The sequence below is a fragment of the Marmota flaviventris genome, chromosome 15, assembly GCF_047511675.1.
Source record: "Marmota flaviventris isolate mMarFla1 chromosome 15, mMarFla1.hap1, whole genome shotgun sequence".
Lineage (NCBI taxonomy): Eukaryota > Metazoa > Chordata > Mammalia > Rodentia > Sciuridae > Marmota > Marmota flaviventris.
In genome coordinates, this window is record NC_092512.1 from 39,926,628 (window position 1) to 39,943,844 (window position 17,217).

Below are 17,217 nucleotides of genomic sequence, written 5' to 3' on the forward strand. Positions count from 1 at the left end.
CCTTAAGTAATGGAATGTGGATAAACAGGGTTCTGGCCCACCATCCATCTTGAGGCCCATCATACAAATGGGAAATATATTGAACACTGCAAGTCACCCTGGGAGATTGCTAGTTATCATAACAATAAAAATGATATAAACAACATCCACCTGGTAAATACCATGGTAGGTCCAGAATTTCCTAGCAGCCATTGAGCATGATCCAAAGAGCATGGAAGTTGTCCCCCCAACATATACACTCCATGTTTAAAGGGCTCACTTGTGTCTGGCTTCTAATGGTTACATTTTTGTCTTTTCCATCTTGTTAAGCCTTCCCTTTTGTGTCCAACATATCTCCTTTCTGGTGACTTTGTGAGGGCCAAAACACTCCAGGAGTCCAATTCTAAAAGGCGAGTCTTGACAAAAACAGTTATCACTCTAGGATGCTACAAAGAGAGTGGCTTCTGCAGGAAGATCAGTAGGGCTGAATCTGATGTATCTGGTCACAGGTTTTCTTTCCCCTGGGTGAGATTGGGCTCATGAGCTTACTCTAGAAGCAGTCCTGGGAAATCAGCCTGGCATTTACAGGAGGCCTCGTATCGTGAGTGCTTAATGGGGCAATGGAACATCCTAGTGTGGCCATGAGAGCAGTTCAGGCAAGTCTTCGACAAATGGTGCAGAGAGACAGAAGGAAAGCAGGGAGAGGCCCTGGAAAGACCAAGAATGACAAAGGGGGAATGCATCTAACACTCAATATAATGTGACTTACCAAGAAAAGTACATAAAACATTCTTCGTGCTTTCTGCCCTAAACAAAGGTGTCTTTAAAGACAGCAATTTGCACATAGGGAACATGAGGTAATTTACAATCAATCGTTTCTGGCAATGAAGTTAAGGCTTTGAGACATGGTACATGGTTCTCTTTCCATCAATGTGAGATCCATTTCCATAGAGCTGGGTGGAAAAGTAGGCCAAGCCCAGCAGTATGATTTGGAGGATGAATGGCAGCCACAGTAGCCACAGCAAGTACTGGATTTGCAACCACTATGGTCAAGAGCTTTTACTTAAAGGTAAAAAAGAAAGTTTGAACTGAGAGAGAGAGAGAGAGAGAGAGAGAGAGAGAGAAAACACACATGGAGAGTATCTGAGGCTTTCCCCTGCAGAAGATCCAGACTTCTCTCCTTGCAAATACCAAGTCACATTCACCTCATGCTCCACAGGTTCCTCCTCCATGCCAGCTCTGGAGAGGGACACATGCCTCTCAGTGGAACTGGACTATCCATCAGAGGAGTGCTACAGGCCAGGCCCAGATCTCCTGGAAAATTGAACCTAAAAATCCTTGGTGATGAGCCACAGGCACAAGGAAGGAGGGAGAAACACACTAGGTGCACAAGCCTTCTGGGCTCTGAAAAGCAAAATGTAGACAGTGAAATAAAACAAGCTCTCCTATTTGCAAAGCAATGTTTACAAAATTGTGCCTATGTTAAAAAAAAAAAAAAGACCTTTTGATGGGTTACAAGAGTGCAGGCAGGCTGCGGATGTGGCTCAGTGACAGAGCGCTTGCCTAGCATGTGCAAAGCCCTGGGTTCCATCTCTACAACTAAAAAAGAAAAATTCAGGCAGGTTATGTATCTCTTCCCCTCTCTTCATTGCTTCTATGGGCAGGCTGCGGATGCTGCTCAGACAGCATGGGAAAGCTCAGAGCTGTGGCCACTCCAGCAGGTTCCCTTACTCATCACGTGGGCCAGAGGCTGCTGATGTTCCTCTCCATGTCACATGTGGCTGTGGGAGCAAGTCTGTGGGTGGCTCTGAACCAAGTAGTCGCCCAGAGCATAGGATGTGACCCTGGCTTTGCATGATTCATTTAACCCCTTCACCTTGGAATTCTTTTGCAGACAAAGAAAAACACAACACTCTAGTGGTTGAAAGATTTCCTTAAAGGGAGAAAAGATATTGAAACCCTTGTGCTCTGTGAAATGAGGAAAAGATTGCTTTCAGCAAGTTTATATCTGTAAGCTAATCAACTGGGTACAGGCCACTTATTAGAGGGGAAAAAAAATCCAACTCAGTAACCATGACCATAGTGAAAAACAATGACTGTGCTGTTCATTCCCTAAGGATCACTTGGGAAGGGTAAGAAATAGGACACGTTTATCTATAAGCCCTTTAAAGTACACACTTTTTGTCCTTTCTTCTCACCATATAAAACACACACACACACACACACAACACACATACACACACACACACACACACGATCCTAAAGTCAGCTGAAAAATACAGAGATTGCTTACAAATGATGAAAATACTAATAAGATGCAAAGAAATGAGCATTCTGCAGAGACAGACCTTTGAGGGGCTTTTAATGTGAACTGTTTTATTTCAAACAGGGAACCATCAGAGGTGGTGAACTATGAGGAGAATGTTCTAGAGCATGGCACAGATGAAAGGTAATACTCACCAGCACCTCACTTGGGACTAAAAGACAATGTGGGCAACACACGGTGGAAGGAAACCAAGCACATGTAAAAGGCACCTGGGGGTTGGAGCCGCGGCGTTCACTGCCCCTCTAGCAGGGTCGCTGTTGTGTGCTGTGGATAAGTCTGGACAAAGGACATTTGGAATGGAACAAAAAAGGTTCTGATCTTTACCCAGGTTCCCACTCAGGCAGCTGACCCCTCCTTAGCCTGTAGCTCACCCACCATGTGGCTGATGGTCTTATAGAGGGGGCTGAGGTTGCTAAACAGGAACACAAAACCCTCCCCCAATTTCAATTTCAGCAGTGGATTCTGAAGGCTTTTAAGCATCCTAACTTGAAAACAACAACAACAAAATAAAAGATGGAGAAGTGACTGAACTTAAACAAATCAATCAAATGGAAAGGCAAATTCATGAAAATAAAAATTGGTGACCAGTCCATTAACAGTTCAGTTAAAACCATGTCTGAACGAAGATGTTCATGCTGCATCCATAAAACACACCAGCACAGAGCTGCTCTGGACTGTGGCAAATAGCTACTTTTTCCTTCCAACACACTGTACTGCTACTGGTGACCGCATGCCAAGTGATGAAGTTAGGAGAGACCCCAAGTTGGCAAAGGATCCAGGCAATGATCTGCCTGGTGTGGCAAGGTCTATGGGAAACAAGACTTACACTCTCAAATGATGACCCCCCACCCCAAGTTCCCTCTCCTCTTCCTGTTTGCTCTGTACATTTTGATCTCCTAACGGGGAGGTCCAAATGAGGGAGGTCCAAAGGAGTTCCGTTTCCCTCTCAGTTCTAGGCACTCTCTGAAGCATCTTTGATAAAACAGGGTCTTTCATTTCTTCCCAACTCCGTTGGTGACTTTTGACTTGGAATGCCGGTTCCTTCTCCTGGAAGAATGGCTTTCGCTGTTGCCTGAATGCTTGGGTGGGCTGTCTTCAGAACCTGGCCAAAGGAATCGGAATACACTGTCACCTTGGGCTGGGGAGCTGCCAGGGCTTTACTCCTGTGATTTATAGCTCCGCCTTTCAAGTCCGCCCTGGACCACCAGCTAAGAACAGGCTCTTTCCTGATACTCGCTCTCCCTCTAGTGGCCTCAATTTATAAACTAAAGCCAGGCACTGAGACTGAGCACTGAATGAGTTCAGCTGGTGCTTCAGGTATGTAAGGAAACAGCCCCACAAAATCAGGATGGTTCCTGAGGAATTTTACACCTGTAAGGTAGATTGTGTGATGGGGACCATAAGGGAGACTACAAATGAAATCAAAGCACAAATGAGGGACAATTAAAACTTAAACCACATGGGTATCTGTTAAAATGGCTAAAGGCTAAAGACTTGCAAAAGGACAGATTTACCTGAGTTTCTATATCCTGAGGGGCTACATTCCAAGGTCTCCAAATGCTAAATTGCAAGGATTTGTGATAATATAAAATGAAAGGTTTTTTTTTTTTTTTTTGACACAGGATCTTATTACATTGGCAACAAGCTGGCCTTGAACTTGTGATCCTCCTGCCTCAGCCTCCCCAGTAGCTGGGATTACAGGTGTGCACCATCACACCTGGCTAAATTAAAGCTGATATTGACACTGACACCTTTATGAGCCAGGTCCCTGCTGCCCATGATGTACAGCCCTGGAATCACAATCATATTGGCTGGTTCTGTCTTCTGATGGCATCTGCAGCAAACCCCTGACCTAGAAGTCAAGCCAAAGGGTTCTCTGTCCCTGGGTTCCTGGGTTTGGATCCAACCTTGTGGGAAATCTCTAAGATAGTCATTTAAAAAAGAAAAATGTTCTGAGTTCTGTCTTCAAAGTATTATTGGTCTTAGTCTAAATGATTATTTTACCATTCTGAAGACCTTGACTGTTTCATTTTTCACTATTCCATGTAATAAATATATTTATCACTGATCAGTTCTTCCAATGAAGACCAGAAGTTCCCAGGATTATCTGTAGGGGGATGGCTCTTGAGAAGGCAGGTCGGGGAACCCTCTGCCCGTTGATCAGCATTCCAAGGGGCTACTGAATGACTCCTTGATCTGGGAGAAATTGTCCTTACGAGGGTGGCCACCAACTCAGGATGCACACTAGTGTCTGCCCAGGGTGATCTCTAATGAGCATGATGGCCCTGGAAGGACTTGGGAGGGCAATTGCTCAGGAGAATTTCCTTATTCTCAGGCCCCAAATTCTTTGGGCAATTCTGGGAGCTGTTTCTAGCATTCATAACTCTCTCCCCTTAGCCCCCCCTCCCCATCAGCTCATAAGAATGGAACAATGGGGCCTCTTTAGGGTCACTATTCCATAAATCTAATTCTTTCACATATCAAGTGGCCCCATTCTTTCCAAAATGTGCTCTTGAAAGAGGCGAATGGAGATCCCTAACTACACTACTGAAATCCCTCTTGCTCTACTTGGCTCCTGGAAAAATGTGATTAAACTGATCCACCTCTTCCGAAAGTCCTTTCCTCCCAGCACACAATTCTTCCTAACTCCACTCTTGAGGAAAGCCAAAAGGGAGAACATTCCCATTGGGATGCTTGAGATGGTGTGGGCCTTGTTCCATCTCTTGCCTCAGGAAAGGCTGAGCCACACAAGCCTCTTAAAAGCAAGCATCTCCGCAGATTCTGTGAACGCTTAACAAGCGACAAATGGTACTCAATGAGCAGGTCTGAGAACCTTTGAGGCCTATGCCACCAACACTCAGGGGATGCCTATTGATCCCAAATCTACTGGGCCTTGCAGGGGCAGAGGACCCAGTAAAGTTTTAAACAATGAACGAAGCAACAATACCTTTTGTACCTTTCCTGTGATGCCAGGAGATGTCTGGACTGTAGGTGCCATCTTCACACTCTGAATAGGTCTAGAGAGAGACACAGCTTAGTGAGGGGGTTCAGCTATGTCTGGGAGGAGCTCAGGGATCCTAGGCTGAGATCACCAGGGAGTAACAAAAACCTCAGGACTGTTTCTGGGCTGGAATATCAAGGCTTTTCTGCTAGGTCATACAGAATCATCTTCTAGAATGTGCCTTTAGCTCCTGAGACTAAAGATATGAGTAAAGGGTGAAAGCATGATTTTTTACTTTACAAAAACATTATTAAACCCATTCATACCTGTTCCCTACTTTAACCTTCCTATCTACTAAGAGGAGGACAGGGCAGATGTTTTGCAGATGGGAAGCCTGGGCTGGGACACAGGAAGGTCTGCTCAAAGTAGAAGATTCAGGAATAAACCCAGCCTTCCCAGATTGGTCCAGGCCTCTCCCACTTTTTCCTTTTTTTTTAAACACATAGTTAAAGGTGGGGGGGATAGCTCAGTTGGTAGAGTGTTTGCCTCGCAGGCACAAGGCCCTGGGTTCAAGCCTCGGCACTACAAAAACAAAAAACAAAAAAGCATGTAGTTAAGATTTAAATTCTTTACAAAAGGAAGATTAAAAAAATATTGACCTACTAACGAGGCATATGAACTCTGACCTAGTCAGGTCCCTACAGGGGTGAGATGGGGAGAGCTCCCCGGGGGCCACCTAGCCACCTTCTTCCATCAATAGCTGGGAGGCAACCCTCCAAGAACAGGCAGCTATTTCAAACCAAGGTCATCTCTGCTCTCCTTCTGTACCTTTTCTCGGTGACCGTAGTGCTCCGCGTACCAAACCATGCCGTACAGGCAGAGGAATGTAGTGAAGGCCTGGAAGACAAAACAGCAGGCACGAAGCTGCTCATAAATAATGATGCACAGAAGTTCCCCATTTTCTAGAACTTCAGGGTTTCGGTGCAAATTCACAGACATTGGCTCAGTGCATTTCTGCCACCCGTCTACGGATGCTGCTTACAAAATTGCTGGATATGGCAGAGATGGGATCCCAGGGGATGAGCAGGGCTTGGGAGAGTGGTGAACACCCATAGCTTTTGATAGGAAAGATGATGATGAGGAGGCCGCAGTCACCCCATGTGAGGCTGCTCTCAGAACAAGAGGCCACTTCAGACGTGGAAGAGGGTAGGATGCGTTTCCTAGCAGCTTTGCAAGTTCCATAGAGAGGACATGTGGGCTCTGAGCTTCTGATTTTCATGGCCCATCCTCTTCACCCTTCCCTAGCACTGGGGAGAGTGAGAGGGGCTCAGCGTGGGGAAGAGGATTTCTGAATGAATCACAATGGTGCTTGAGGACATGGAGGACAAACACTCTTGTGTCCTGGCAGAGCTCAGCAGGACAAGGCTGCCCTGGCTTTTTATGGCTTTTCTGTGTCAGAGGCCTCACCTTGACCCTGGTTCTTTTGTTTTCTTTTTTTTAAGTAGATAAGAAACATAAAGAGGAAACAAATGCTCTGTAAGGCCCTGAGCGTAATGAAAAAGGCTGGTCAGTGGGCACTCAGAGGCAGGGCCAGCCTCCAGCCCTGTTTTGCATGGCCATCCAACTGGCACCACACCCAAGATGGCGTGGGCCTCGTTCCACCTCCTGCCTCAGGAAAGGCTGAGCCACATAAGCCTCTTAAAAGCAAGCATCTCCGCAGATTCTATGCAAAAGGACACTCCGAGTTAAGCAAAAAAAAAAAAAAGAGTACATACTCTTAGCCCTTCGCATCCATAGGTTCTGCATCTTGGATTCTACCAACCATGCATCAAAAATATTTTTTAAAAAAATTGTGTTTGTATTGAAAACATGCAGATTTATTTTTCTCATCATCATTCCCTAAATAACTATTTGCATAGCCTTTACGTTGTGTTAGGTATTGTATGTCATCTAGAGATGATTTAAAGAACACAGAAGGAGGAGCCATTAGTTAGGTGTGAATATTACTCCATTTTATATGAGGGACCCAAGCACCAGTAGATTTTGGTTTCTATGGGGTCTCCTGGAACCAATTTCCCATGGACACTGAGGGATGACTGTACAAGAATCCAAAATTTCAAAATATGTCAAGAAACTGAAAGGAAAGTCTCTGGCTCCCTAGAGCCAGAGGAGGGAAGAAGGGCAGAGAGAGGACCGGCCTTACCTTCCAGGCTGCAAGTGAGGCAACCAAAACAAAGTGACAGCCTGCCCTTCAGAACCCAAGCTTCGGGAGCCACTTACCATCCCATTAATCAGCCTCATCTCTCCTGCTGGGTTCCCTGCAGATGCCTGTATACCTGTCATTACTGTCAACTCACCCCAACTATGGGAACAACTGTGAAATCATGGTGGGACCCTCTCTTCTTAGGAGAATACTTTAAGTTATTTCCAAGAATCACAGGTTCAGATCTAGAAGGTCACCTCAGAGACCATTAGTTATTCCCCTACATTTTACAGAAGAGGAATTAAGCCTTCAAGAGGTGAACGGGCTCCTAAGAATGCACACGTAGTGCATGGGAAAACATGATCTCTTAACTCCTGGGTCCAAGTTTTAGAGATGGCTATTGATATAAACAAATATTGATTTTATGTCTACATATCTTTATATCTCTATCCATTCACCTAACTTATCCATTACCCAAGAAATAAAAGCATCATGAGAAAATTCAATGCCAACCATATCTGCTCTGCAATCTATGGTCTGGTGGGTGGAGCCAAGACAGGTAGGGGAGGCATGGGCTGTAATCTCTTGACCCTGCAGCTTGGAATCTGGTTCAGCCCAGTTCCTTTAAATGTCAGCAACAATTGCTGAGTGTTTGCTGAGTGCACAGTGTCCTCTTAAGTTCCAAAACAGAAAGGAGGCCCAGTGCTTCAGCTGGTGTGCCCCTCCACATCAATGAAGTGGGAATAGTGATGGTGGCAAGAGAACATAAAACACAAGGGACACTAATTCATTTTATATCAAACCCACTGAGTCTTAAGTTTTCAATTCTGTAAATATTTCAATGAAATTGATGAAGGTGCACTAAAGTGGGTTGGAAATCATAATAAAGAGCTTATATGTCCTTTTTATATATTTTAATGCTTTCTTATATATTCATATATACATATCTTATGTTTTCTTATATATACATATAAATACACACACACAAACACTAGTCATTTACCTACTGCTTTTCAAAAGAAGAGACCTCTACAAATGTAACAATTCTTTCAAAGTTACCACAAGTGGTATATTTGTTGCTCAACTTAAGTTTTTCTAGGTATTTCACATCTAGGACAAAATGGGTTAAATCCATATGCAAGCTGGCACACATCTATAGATTAAAATAAGATCATATTCTCCCGTCAGAGAGTTAGGCAGTGAGTAACTATATTAAAATTATAAAATGAAAATGACTTCTAACTTCTGGCACATTCTAATACTTGCCCAGATTTCTTACACATGCCAACTTTAAATGTACTGTTTTCATGGCATGGGATGAATGGCAAAGAATAGACTACGTGTGTGATGGGTCCTTTACAAAGAGCAAACAGGTCATCCTGGGCTTCATACAGGGGAGAGAGATTATGTTCCCCATCTAGGCCTAGCTGTGGGGTGGGGCTGGGAGTGGGGTGGCATTCACACCACTAGACTGTCACTGCAAGTTCTGACCACCAGAGGGCAGTAGCGCAGGGCTCATCCCTTCCTCGGTGCCAGACTTGGGAGGGCAGGTGGCAGCAGCAGGAGCTCCCTCCAGCAGCAAGCAGCAGACAGAGCTGGATTTACAGAGGAGCCAGGCAAACACCGGCAGGTGGCAGTGGCAGGTGCTTATCATCATGATGGCCACTCAAAGGGCAAGCCATGGCTGCCAGATCTACAACATCACCTGAGTACAAGAAGCCCATTTTATACTTATCACAGGAGACAAAAGCTTATAATTTATAGGTCTGCAGTCACCCCTCTGGAAATCTAGGCATGCACCCACTTAAAATGTCAAGTCCCAGGTTTAAAATAGCAACTGTACAGATTTTGTTTAAAGAGGGGTGAAAAGGGGAGGGAGAAAAGAAAACTTTGCAGGGTGAGAGCTGGGCGTTTGACCATGGGTGTTGGAGGCCATGACAAAACTCAGCTTGGCTTCCATGGTGTGGGAATGAGCATGACAATTTATGATGACTGATTGGACAACCGTATCAACCAGCATACGAGATCTTTGCTTCCTCGTTCATCTCAGGCTCTGTGTAGGTTCTTTTGCCAAGCAAGGGGAATGATTGGGGGCTTTTGTTTCTCTGAGTAGTGGGGGAGGGCAGGATGTAACTTAATGTTCTCTTGTTGAATTATGATCCCCTCACTCCTATGGTAGACATCAATCTTGCTCTTTAACAAAGGCTGTGGATATGAAAAAAAGCCAGGACCTTGTTTCCATGCTTCTTCAATCAGTAAATGTGCAAGGCAGTGGGGACCTGCTATAGTCTGGACCTTGAATCTCACCTAAAGGCTCATGTGTTAAAGGCTTGATCCCCAGCTTGGCTACTGGGAGCTGGTGGAAACCTTCAAGTGGTGGAACCTAGTGGGAAGTCTTATGTCACTGCAGGGCTGTCCTTGGGAGGGACCCTAGGCCCTCCCTCTTTCCTTTCTTTCATTTCTTGGCCATGAAGTTGCTCCACACGTGCTTCCACCGTGATGTGCTGCCTCTCCACAGGCCTCAAAGCAATGGAGCCAGATGATCATGGATCGAAACCTCCAAAACTGTGAGCCAAATAAACCTTTTCCTTCTTTAAGCTTATTATCTATTTGTTATAATAGTAGAAATAATAAAGGACCCCTGGTCATCTCATCTAGAAGCCTCTTTTTGAGCCACATCCTTCTCCATGTCTCTCATCAAAGATCATGCCAATCTGTTTGTCTTCAAAGGATTCTGCTTGTCTCCAAAGTCCTGCTGTCCTATGGTTACTCCTTATGTGCCTTCTCACTTCTTAAATGTGTCTGCTCCCTGGAATCTCGTGCTCAGTCAGTTTCTCCTTTTGAGATATGTCTTGTACTTCTTCACCTAATCCCACCCCACAGCCAGTGCCTAGATGGGGAACCTAATCTCTGTAACCCTACACATGGACATGGCTCCTGAGCCTTCCCAGTGTTACTGGACAGACAGAATTGCCAAAGAAACAATGCCTTTACCTGTAAATGTGAAAGGTCTCTCCAACCCCAACTCAAACCAAGTGTGCTCCCCCTTTCATGGCTTCTCCCACATCCCCCAGTCTGTTATTAGCACAAACTGGAAACCCTGGAGCTGCCCTCAAGTCCCTTCCCAGCTATCACAAGAAAAGCATCCTGTTGACCTTTGACCAACTCTTAAGCCAGACCTTTCTCTGCACTTCAACATCTCTGCCTCTCTACTTCCCCGTAACACTCTCTGACTGCACCCCCAGGCCCCACCCATCTTCCCTCTAGACCCCCAAACCTGAAAGGTGTTCCTCTGGGACACAAATCAGACCACACTGTTTTCTCAAAAATTTCTGGGGTTCCACCTATAGCCAGCAAAGCCCTTCCTTAGCAGGGGGTCCTCTCCATCTCCTCCTCCAACTCACCCCCTTCACTCTTGCTCCTCCACAGACCACCATCCTCCTAAGCCACTGGCTGCTCTCACTGCCTCCGTCTGAATTTTTCTCAGTCCACCTGTATGACTCTGTGTGTTTGTCTTTCCACTCATTCTTCCTTCTCCACCCATTTGCAAAGCGTTACCTACACATCAGCCCCTGTGCTCAAGACAGTGGGGGCACTGGGATTCAAGCGATCAAAACTTATTCTTTGTAATCAAGAAGTGCAAGGTTGAGGAGACAGGTATGAATAAAATAAACTCCATCACACTGGGTATTTAAGGGGTTAGGACTTAAGGGTTATGTATGACATGCACCTGGGAGGCCCAGGAGGCACTGTGGTGAGAATGACCCTCTACCACTTCCCAGGGACCCTGCAGGCATCACCCTTTCTGTGGATCTTGTGGCTCTCTGGTTCCAGGCAAGGGTAGCAGCCACCTCTGTCCAGGCAGCCAGACCACATTCCAATCCAAACCTGAGGAGCCTGTGCTGGAGAGAAATCTAAGAACAGCAGAAAATCTCCACGTACATCTGACACACACCCTGATTCCCTACTCTGGTCTCACTAGACAGAAAAATACTTTTGAGCATTAATTCTTTTAAGTAGAAAAGAGATATTGTTTTGTTCCCTGATATTGTTCAAGATGAAACAGGATGCAACAGGTTCAAGTTTCCCAGGCACTGTTAGGACTCATAACAAGTAACTCTAAAAATAGACTCCACAAAAAAAGGCCTGAATCATGATTAAGTCTCTAGATCCAACTGCTGAATAATAGAAAATACAGAGGACAAAAAATTATGTCAAATTACAGGACAAGATGAAATCAGTAAAATTCAGACTGTGGGAAAATCTAAAGGACAAAAGAGCTGGTTTCTTCAACAAGTATGCTGCGAGGAAGAGAGAGACCAAAGGGAAACTTCCTGAATGAGACTCGAGAGGCATGACAACTACTTGTGAAGGGTGGATAGTGGTTCACAGAAATTGTAAAAAACATGAAATTTAAGTCGAAATTAGTAACTTGAACATGGATCAGATATTTGATAATATTCAAGAAATACTGTTAGTTCTTTTTCAGATGTGACAATACAATGGTGGGTATAAAAAGTGAAAACAAAAAAGGCATTTTTCATTAGGATATATCCTTAAATGTTAAAGTTGGATCTGCTTCAAAAATACTTTGGGCTGGGGAGAGTGGAAAGGGCACAAACAGATAAAGACTGGCCGTGAGTTCGTTACTGCTGACACCCGAAGGGACATCTGATCTCTCTACTTTCAAGTATCTCTAAAATATTCTAAAAAAAAAAAACCAAAAAACATTTTTTTAAAGCTCAAATGAATTTTATAGACCAAGTAAAAACTCTTAAGCTCAAATGTAAAATGAGAACTCCTCTCTAAAATAATAACTTCAAGCAAACGAAGAAGTGCAGTGATAGAATGTGCAAGCTAGGAAGAACTTATTTCAAGTTTAGAGGAAAGCATGGGGACAATGGAGCTGGAGCCCTGGGCCAAGGTGACGGGCCCTCTGGCCAACTCCCTTTTGGGCAGAGGTTCCTCTCACACAGACTGGTGTCCTCAAGTTGGTCCACAGGGCAGAAATCCCATGATCTGATCACCTTCAAAAGCTCTTATACTGTCTACCAACCATGTCACTTTTATATCTGCACATGTATAAAGTGACATACAGTGACATGCATGTTAAAATGTATAAGCCATGATGATGAGATGAAGGAAGAGGCAGTCATTGTCCTTGTCCCTTCATGGCAGTACTTAAATGCTTAGCATGTGCGGGTAAAGTCCTGTCCATAAAATAAGTGCATGGGTGCTGCCCCAGCTGAGGGCACTTATCTGGAACCTGCCAAGGAAAGGTGTCCCAATTCAGATGCTGGGTGTTCATCTGTGTTTTATTCTTGAACTTCAGATTGATGGTCAATCTGGGGTTATTATAAGAATATCCTCCTCTGAATTTCTAAGGAAACCTGATGCACAAGAGAACTTTATTCCTCTTGCTAACTTCCAAGACACCAGGGAGCTCAGCTAATACACCACCTCAGGTAAAAACGCAGTGACTTACCACACAGAGAAGCCAAAGCACAACATAAAGTATCTGGGTCTTAGAGAAGAGATCTTGTCCAAATTTTATGCAAACAATAGCTTCCAGGAAACCAATGACCCTAATTAGATAGAAAACAAGAGGTTAAATATTAATTTAATTCAACTTTTCTTTCTTATTTACTTACTTTCGTGGTACTGGGAATTGAACCCAGGAGTGCTCTACCACTGAGCTACATCCCCAGCCCTTTATATTTTGGGATAGGGTGACACTAAGTTGCCTAGGTGGGCCTTGAACTTGTGATCCTCCTGCCTCAGCCTGAGTTGCTGGGATTATAGACGTGACTTAATCATCTTAACTAGCCACATACATTACCAGAAATGTGTACAATTGAATCAAAATGTTAAGTGTTCACAAGTTTTCTGCCCCAGATGAAGGTGGCAGGTACCCTACCAAATGACACTGTTTTAGCCCACTGTACTTTCTTTAGAATAATATTTTTCATCTTTTTCTTCCTCCTAAACCAAAATCTTGACCCACAGATTTGAACAGCTACAGGCACCCAGGATCATTTAATTCAGAGCCTCTCTTACCATCTAAGGTGGCCTCCTGTCTCGATGCCCCTGGGTGCCTTCTCAGGCACAGAGTATCTCGCACCTCTGTAAGGCAGCTCACTATGTAGGGTGAGAGTCTTCTAGCAGAGTCTCTCAGTAACTTGAAAGCATTCATCACCTTCACTCCCAGCCTTCTAAGGATTTCCAGATCAAAATCCTCTGTGTTTACTGGTGATACAAACCCTTTAGTCTCTCAATTTGGAAATGTTTCTAAATACAAAATTGGTAAAATACACCCCCACCCCCACCCCTCCGGCAACTAAACACTCACACCTCTCTTTATGTTTTCCCTTACTTAAAACACTGAACAACAACAGTAGACCTTTATAAAGACTCAAGAGGTAGAAGGCAGGAACAGAGAAGGTGAGGATATAGGAATGGCCAGAAGGACATGATTTTCAGAGGACTCCATTTTTTTTCTTTTCTTTTTTAAAAAAATTTTGTGTTCCTTGCTTAAGCCAGAATCTGGACATGCAGGAATTGACACACTCAAATGGGTATTCCCTAAAAAGGCAAGAGGGAACCAGATGGCCTTGGTCCCTGTCTACTGGCAGACACAAAGGTCACATGTGGCATGCTCTAAACAATGGAATGCCTGGAATCAGAACCACTTCGGTAAAGCACAGAGATTGACATTATCTTTAGAGAGCTGGGGACTGTCTTTTCCCCTAACCCCAAACAGACAAGGTTTAAGGAGAGCTGCTTTGGATCTATAAAGACCACTTGACCACTGCCCCCTCTCCCCAATAAAGCAGCCTATGTGTGAGAAAGCCTAATTTTGGTTGAGGAATACACACAGAAGGCTTTTTTGCTGTCATCCTGAAGTCTAGTCAGTGATCATTTTAATGCCAGATGGAAGTTAAGACTCCTGTTGCTTCAGCCTGCACAGTGGTAGGAAGTCCATCTTTGACTGAGACTTCCTGAAGGACTCCTACAATGGGGACTGGGTCTAGGATACGGTGTGACTGTCTACCCTTAAGACAGACAGAATGTTTATTATGTTTATTATGCAAGGTATCTGGATATTCAACCAGACTTTTCTAAAACATGGTGACAGATGACTAGAAAGGGCAGGAAACACATCTTCCACTGTGACCCCTCCGCTCTCGACCCAGGTCACACCACTAAAACATAAGTTTCTCAAAGTTTTTTGCTTCCTTTGTCAAACAGAAATTTTAGGAAGCCATTGTTTTCAACTAAGCTCCTGCTGAAGGTCCCAACAGGCCAGGCTAAAAATCAAAATGGAGTCACTCATGCTCAAGTCCCAGGAGAGAGAAAAACCAACCTTCCCAAACAGTCCAGTTTTAACTGGCATGATAATGAAGCTCCTTCTGCCTTAATCCTTACACACACAAAAAGAGGTAAATGCAAGTAATCTGATGTTAACTAATCAGTTCTTTTCCTATTGCTGTCTTCTTGTCCCCCATTATGAGGAGAGGAACTTTGAAATGACCAATCCACTTTTTCCTCTGTTTCTGCTTTCTTCAGCCCTTTTCTGTCTGTAAAATCAACCTCTGCTTTGCTCTTTGAAACACCTGCTCTATTTTATAGAACAAAGTATTACCTGACTCTAAAATAGAAAATAAAGTCAATTAAGAGCTTTAACTGAATTGTTGTTCTTTCCTTTGGCATCTTACTCTGGCATTTTTCTATTCCATTTCTTTTTCTTTCTTTCTTTTTTGGTACTGGGGATTGAACTCAGGGGCACTCCACCACTGAGCCACATCCCAGCTCTATTTTGTATTTTATTTAGAGACAAGGTCTCACTGAGCTATTTAGCGCCTCACTTTTGTTGAGGTTGGCTTTGAACTCGTGATCCTCCTGTCTCAGCCTTCCAAGCTGCTGGGATTCCAGGTGTGCACCACTGCACCAGGCTCTATTATTTCATTTTAAAATGCTGGTCAGGACCCACTCAACTGACTTCATAGCCAACTCAAGTGTTTTGAAAGCCCAGTGCTTCCAAGTCAGCCACTGCAGGTCTGATCTGCTCCTGGGTGTAGAGGAGTCTTAGCTAAACAGTTCTGTGCTTGTGGACACATCTCTGTGAGGAGGTGACAGCTGAGCCAAAACTAGAAGGAAATGAGAGGCCAGCTATGGGATTATCTATAGCTGAGGCCCGGGTTATAGGCATAGGCAGGGCTAAGAGGCAGGGGAAGGGGGTCAAAATAGGCTCAGGTAATGTGGGTTTTGAGGGCCACCCTCATGTTTGGCTTTTAGTCTGGGGGGCCCTAAAGGGTTTGGGGCACAGGGTGTAACCCAATAAGATTTACATTTGAATATGACCTTCTGGTGGCAGTTAGGAAAAGGCAAGAGCGGACAGGGAGGCTCTAGCACTAGCCCAAATGAGAGGCCAGGGCAGGATCTGCACAGTGGTAAGAAGTGATAGGAACAAAGATGCACTAAACCCAACAGCACAGGGACTCCCTTAACCACTAGCCACTGCCCCCCATCCACTAGGGGGAGTCCTGATCAACACAATCTTCTGGAAGGTTAACATTTGTTTCATACCAAGACTCAAATGGCAGTTAGTCAGGGCTGAGGCCAGAGGTCCAGGCACAGGGAGCCTGTGTTTAGCCTGCCAGCTGGGATACCACCTACCTCCACCTCCTCCTGCCCTAGGGTGGAGCCTCCCTCTGCACAGCTCTGCCACGTGCCCCTTTACTCAGTTGAAATGTAAATATCTGATTTTTCCTGGACTGAGCAAGGGGGCCAAGTTGTAGGTCCTTGGAATTCAGAGCCCTCCCCTCGTCTGGTGCCTGCTGCAATCCTTATCTTGGTTTTGCAAGGTTAAAAGGCAAATAAACATGTGGGCTTCCTGAGGAGCAGGCACTAGGGATCCCAACTCGGTACTGGTCTGCTGACCCTCAGCTCAGCCTGTCTTTGGTGCCAGCAACACTGAGTGGGGGCAGGGGAAAGTGGCTGTAACTGGCAAGCCAAGGGTCAGGAGATCCCCAGTGAACAGAGCATTCCTGGAAGCAGGGTTACCACCAACAATTGGGACACAAAAGCTTCAGGCATGTGAAGTCTGGATCTTGGGAACTCTGGTTGCTAAATGAGATGGTAAATGATTAATGTTTAAGTAGAGAATGACTTTCCCGAAACACTAAAAAGGGGCTCAGTTTAATGGGGGGGCTCAAAATAGATAAGCCACAGTCTCCTTCATACTAAATAATAGCAAATTAAGATAAAGCATTTGTGTATGCAATAAAACAATAAATTATAACCATGTGGCTGTGTGAATTCTTTGACTAATACAATTATAGTTTGGCATATAGCACACAGCTGTCTCCAGGGGTCCTCTGCTGTCAAGATAACATGAAGTGTAGGTAGGCCCACATGAGGATGAGACCCCAAACTCAAGAGGAAATTCTCCGAGGAAATTCTACTGGTCCATTCTTTTTGTAGTGTATTTCATAAGACAAGGTCTGAGTTCTATGTGGCAAATATTCTCTGACTTCCTAATATTTTTTTTTTCTAAAAGAGAGCAATTTCTACACCATCTTTTCGATAATTTGCCAAGTAAATCAGGGAAGGAATTGTCAAAAATGAAAGATACATAAGAAACAAAACAAAAAAGAAAATAGCAAACCTTGTTCACCTGGCTTCATAGAGAAATGCACTGAGAGGCACTGAACACAGGCCAAGAAATACCACCTGAAATTTAGGGGCTGACATGGTTTTGACAATTCC

At 44.5% G+C, this 17,217-nt stretch overlaps 1 protein-coding gene across 2 annotated transcripts in view; it reads right to left on the reverse strand.

Annotated features, from left to right (window-relative positions):
• Nucleotides 1-2,324: 2,324 nt before the first annotated feature.
• Ptdss1 (phosphatidylserine synthase 1) overlaps nucleotides 2,325-17,217 on the reverse strand; it is a 59,607-nt gene continuing 44,714 nt past the window's right edge. The window contains exons 10-13 of one of the 2 annotated variants that reach the window (XM_071602226.1): nucleotides 12,935-13,034; nucleotides 6,075-6,143; nucleotides 5,262-5,322; nucleotides 2,325-3,407 (exon numbers count right to left, since the gene is read on the reverse strand). In XM_071602226.1, the coding sequence (XP_071458327.1) occupies nucleotides 3,298-3,407; nucleotides 5,262-5,322; nucleotides 6,075-6,143; nucleotides 12,935-13,034 (340 nt within the window). In that variant the 3' untranslated portion in view covers nucleotides 2,325-3,297. Of the gene's footprint in view, nucleotides 3,408-5,252; nucleotides 5,323-6,074; nucleotides 6,144-12,934; nucleotides 13,035-17,217 lie in introns of both variants that reach the window. The other variant, XM_027948517.2, reaches the window with a different exon arrangement.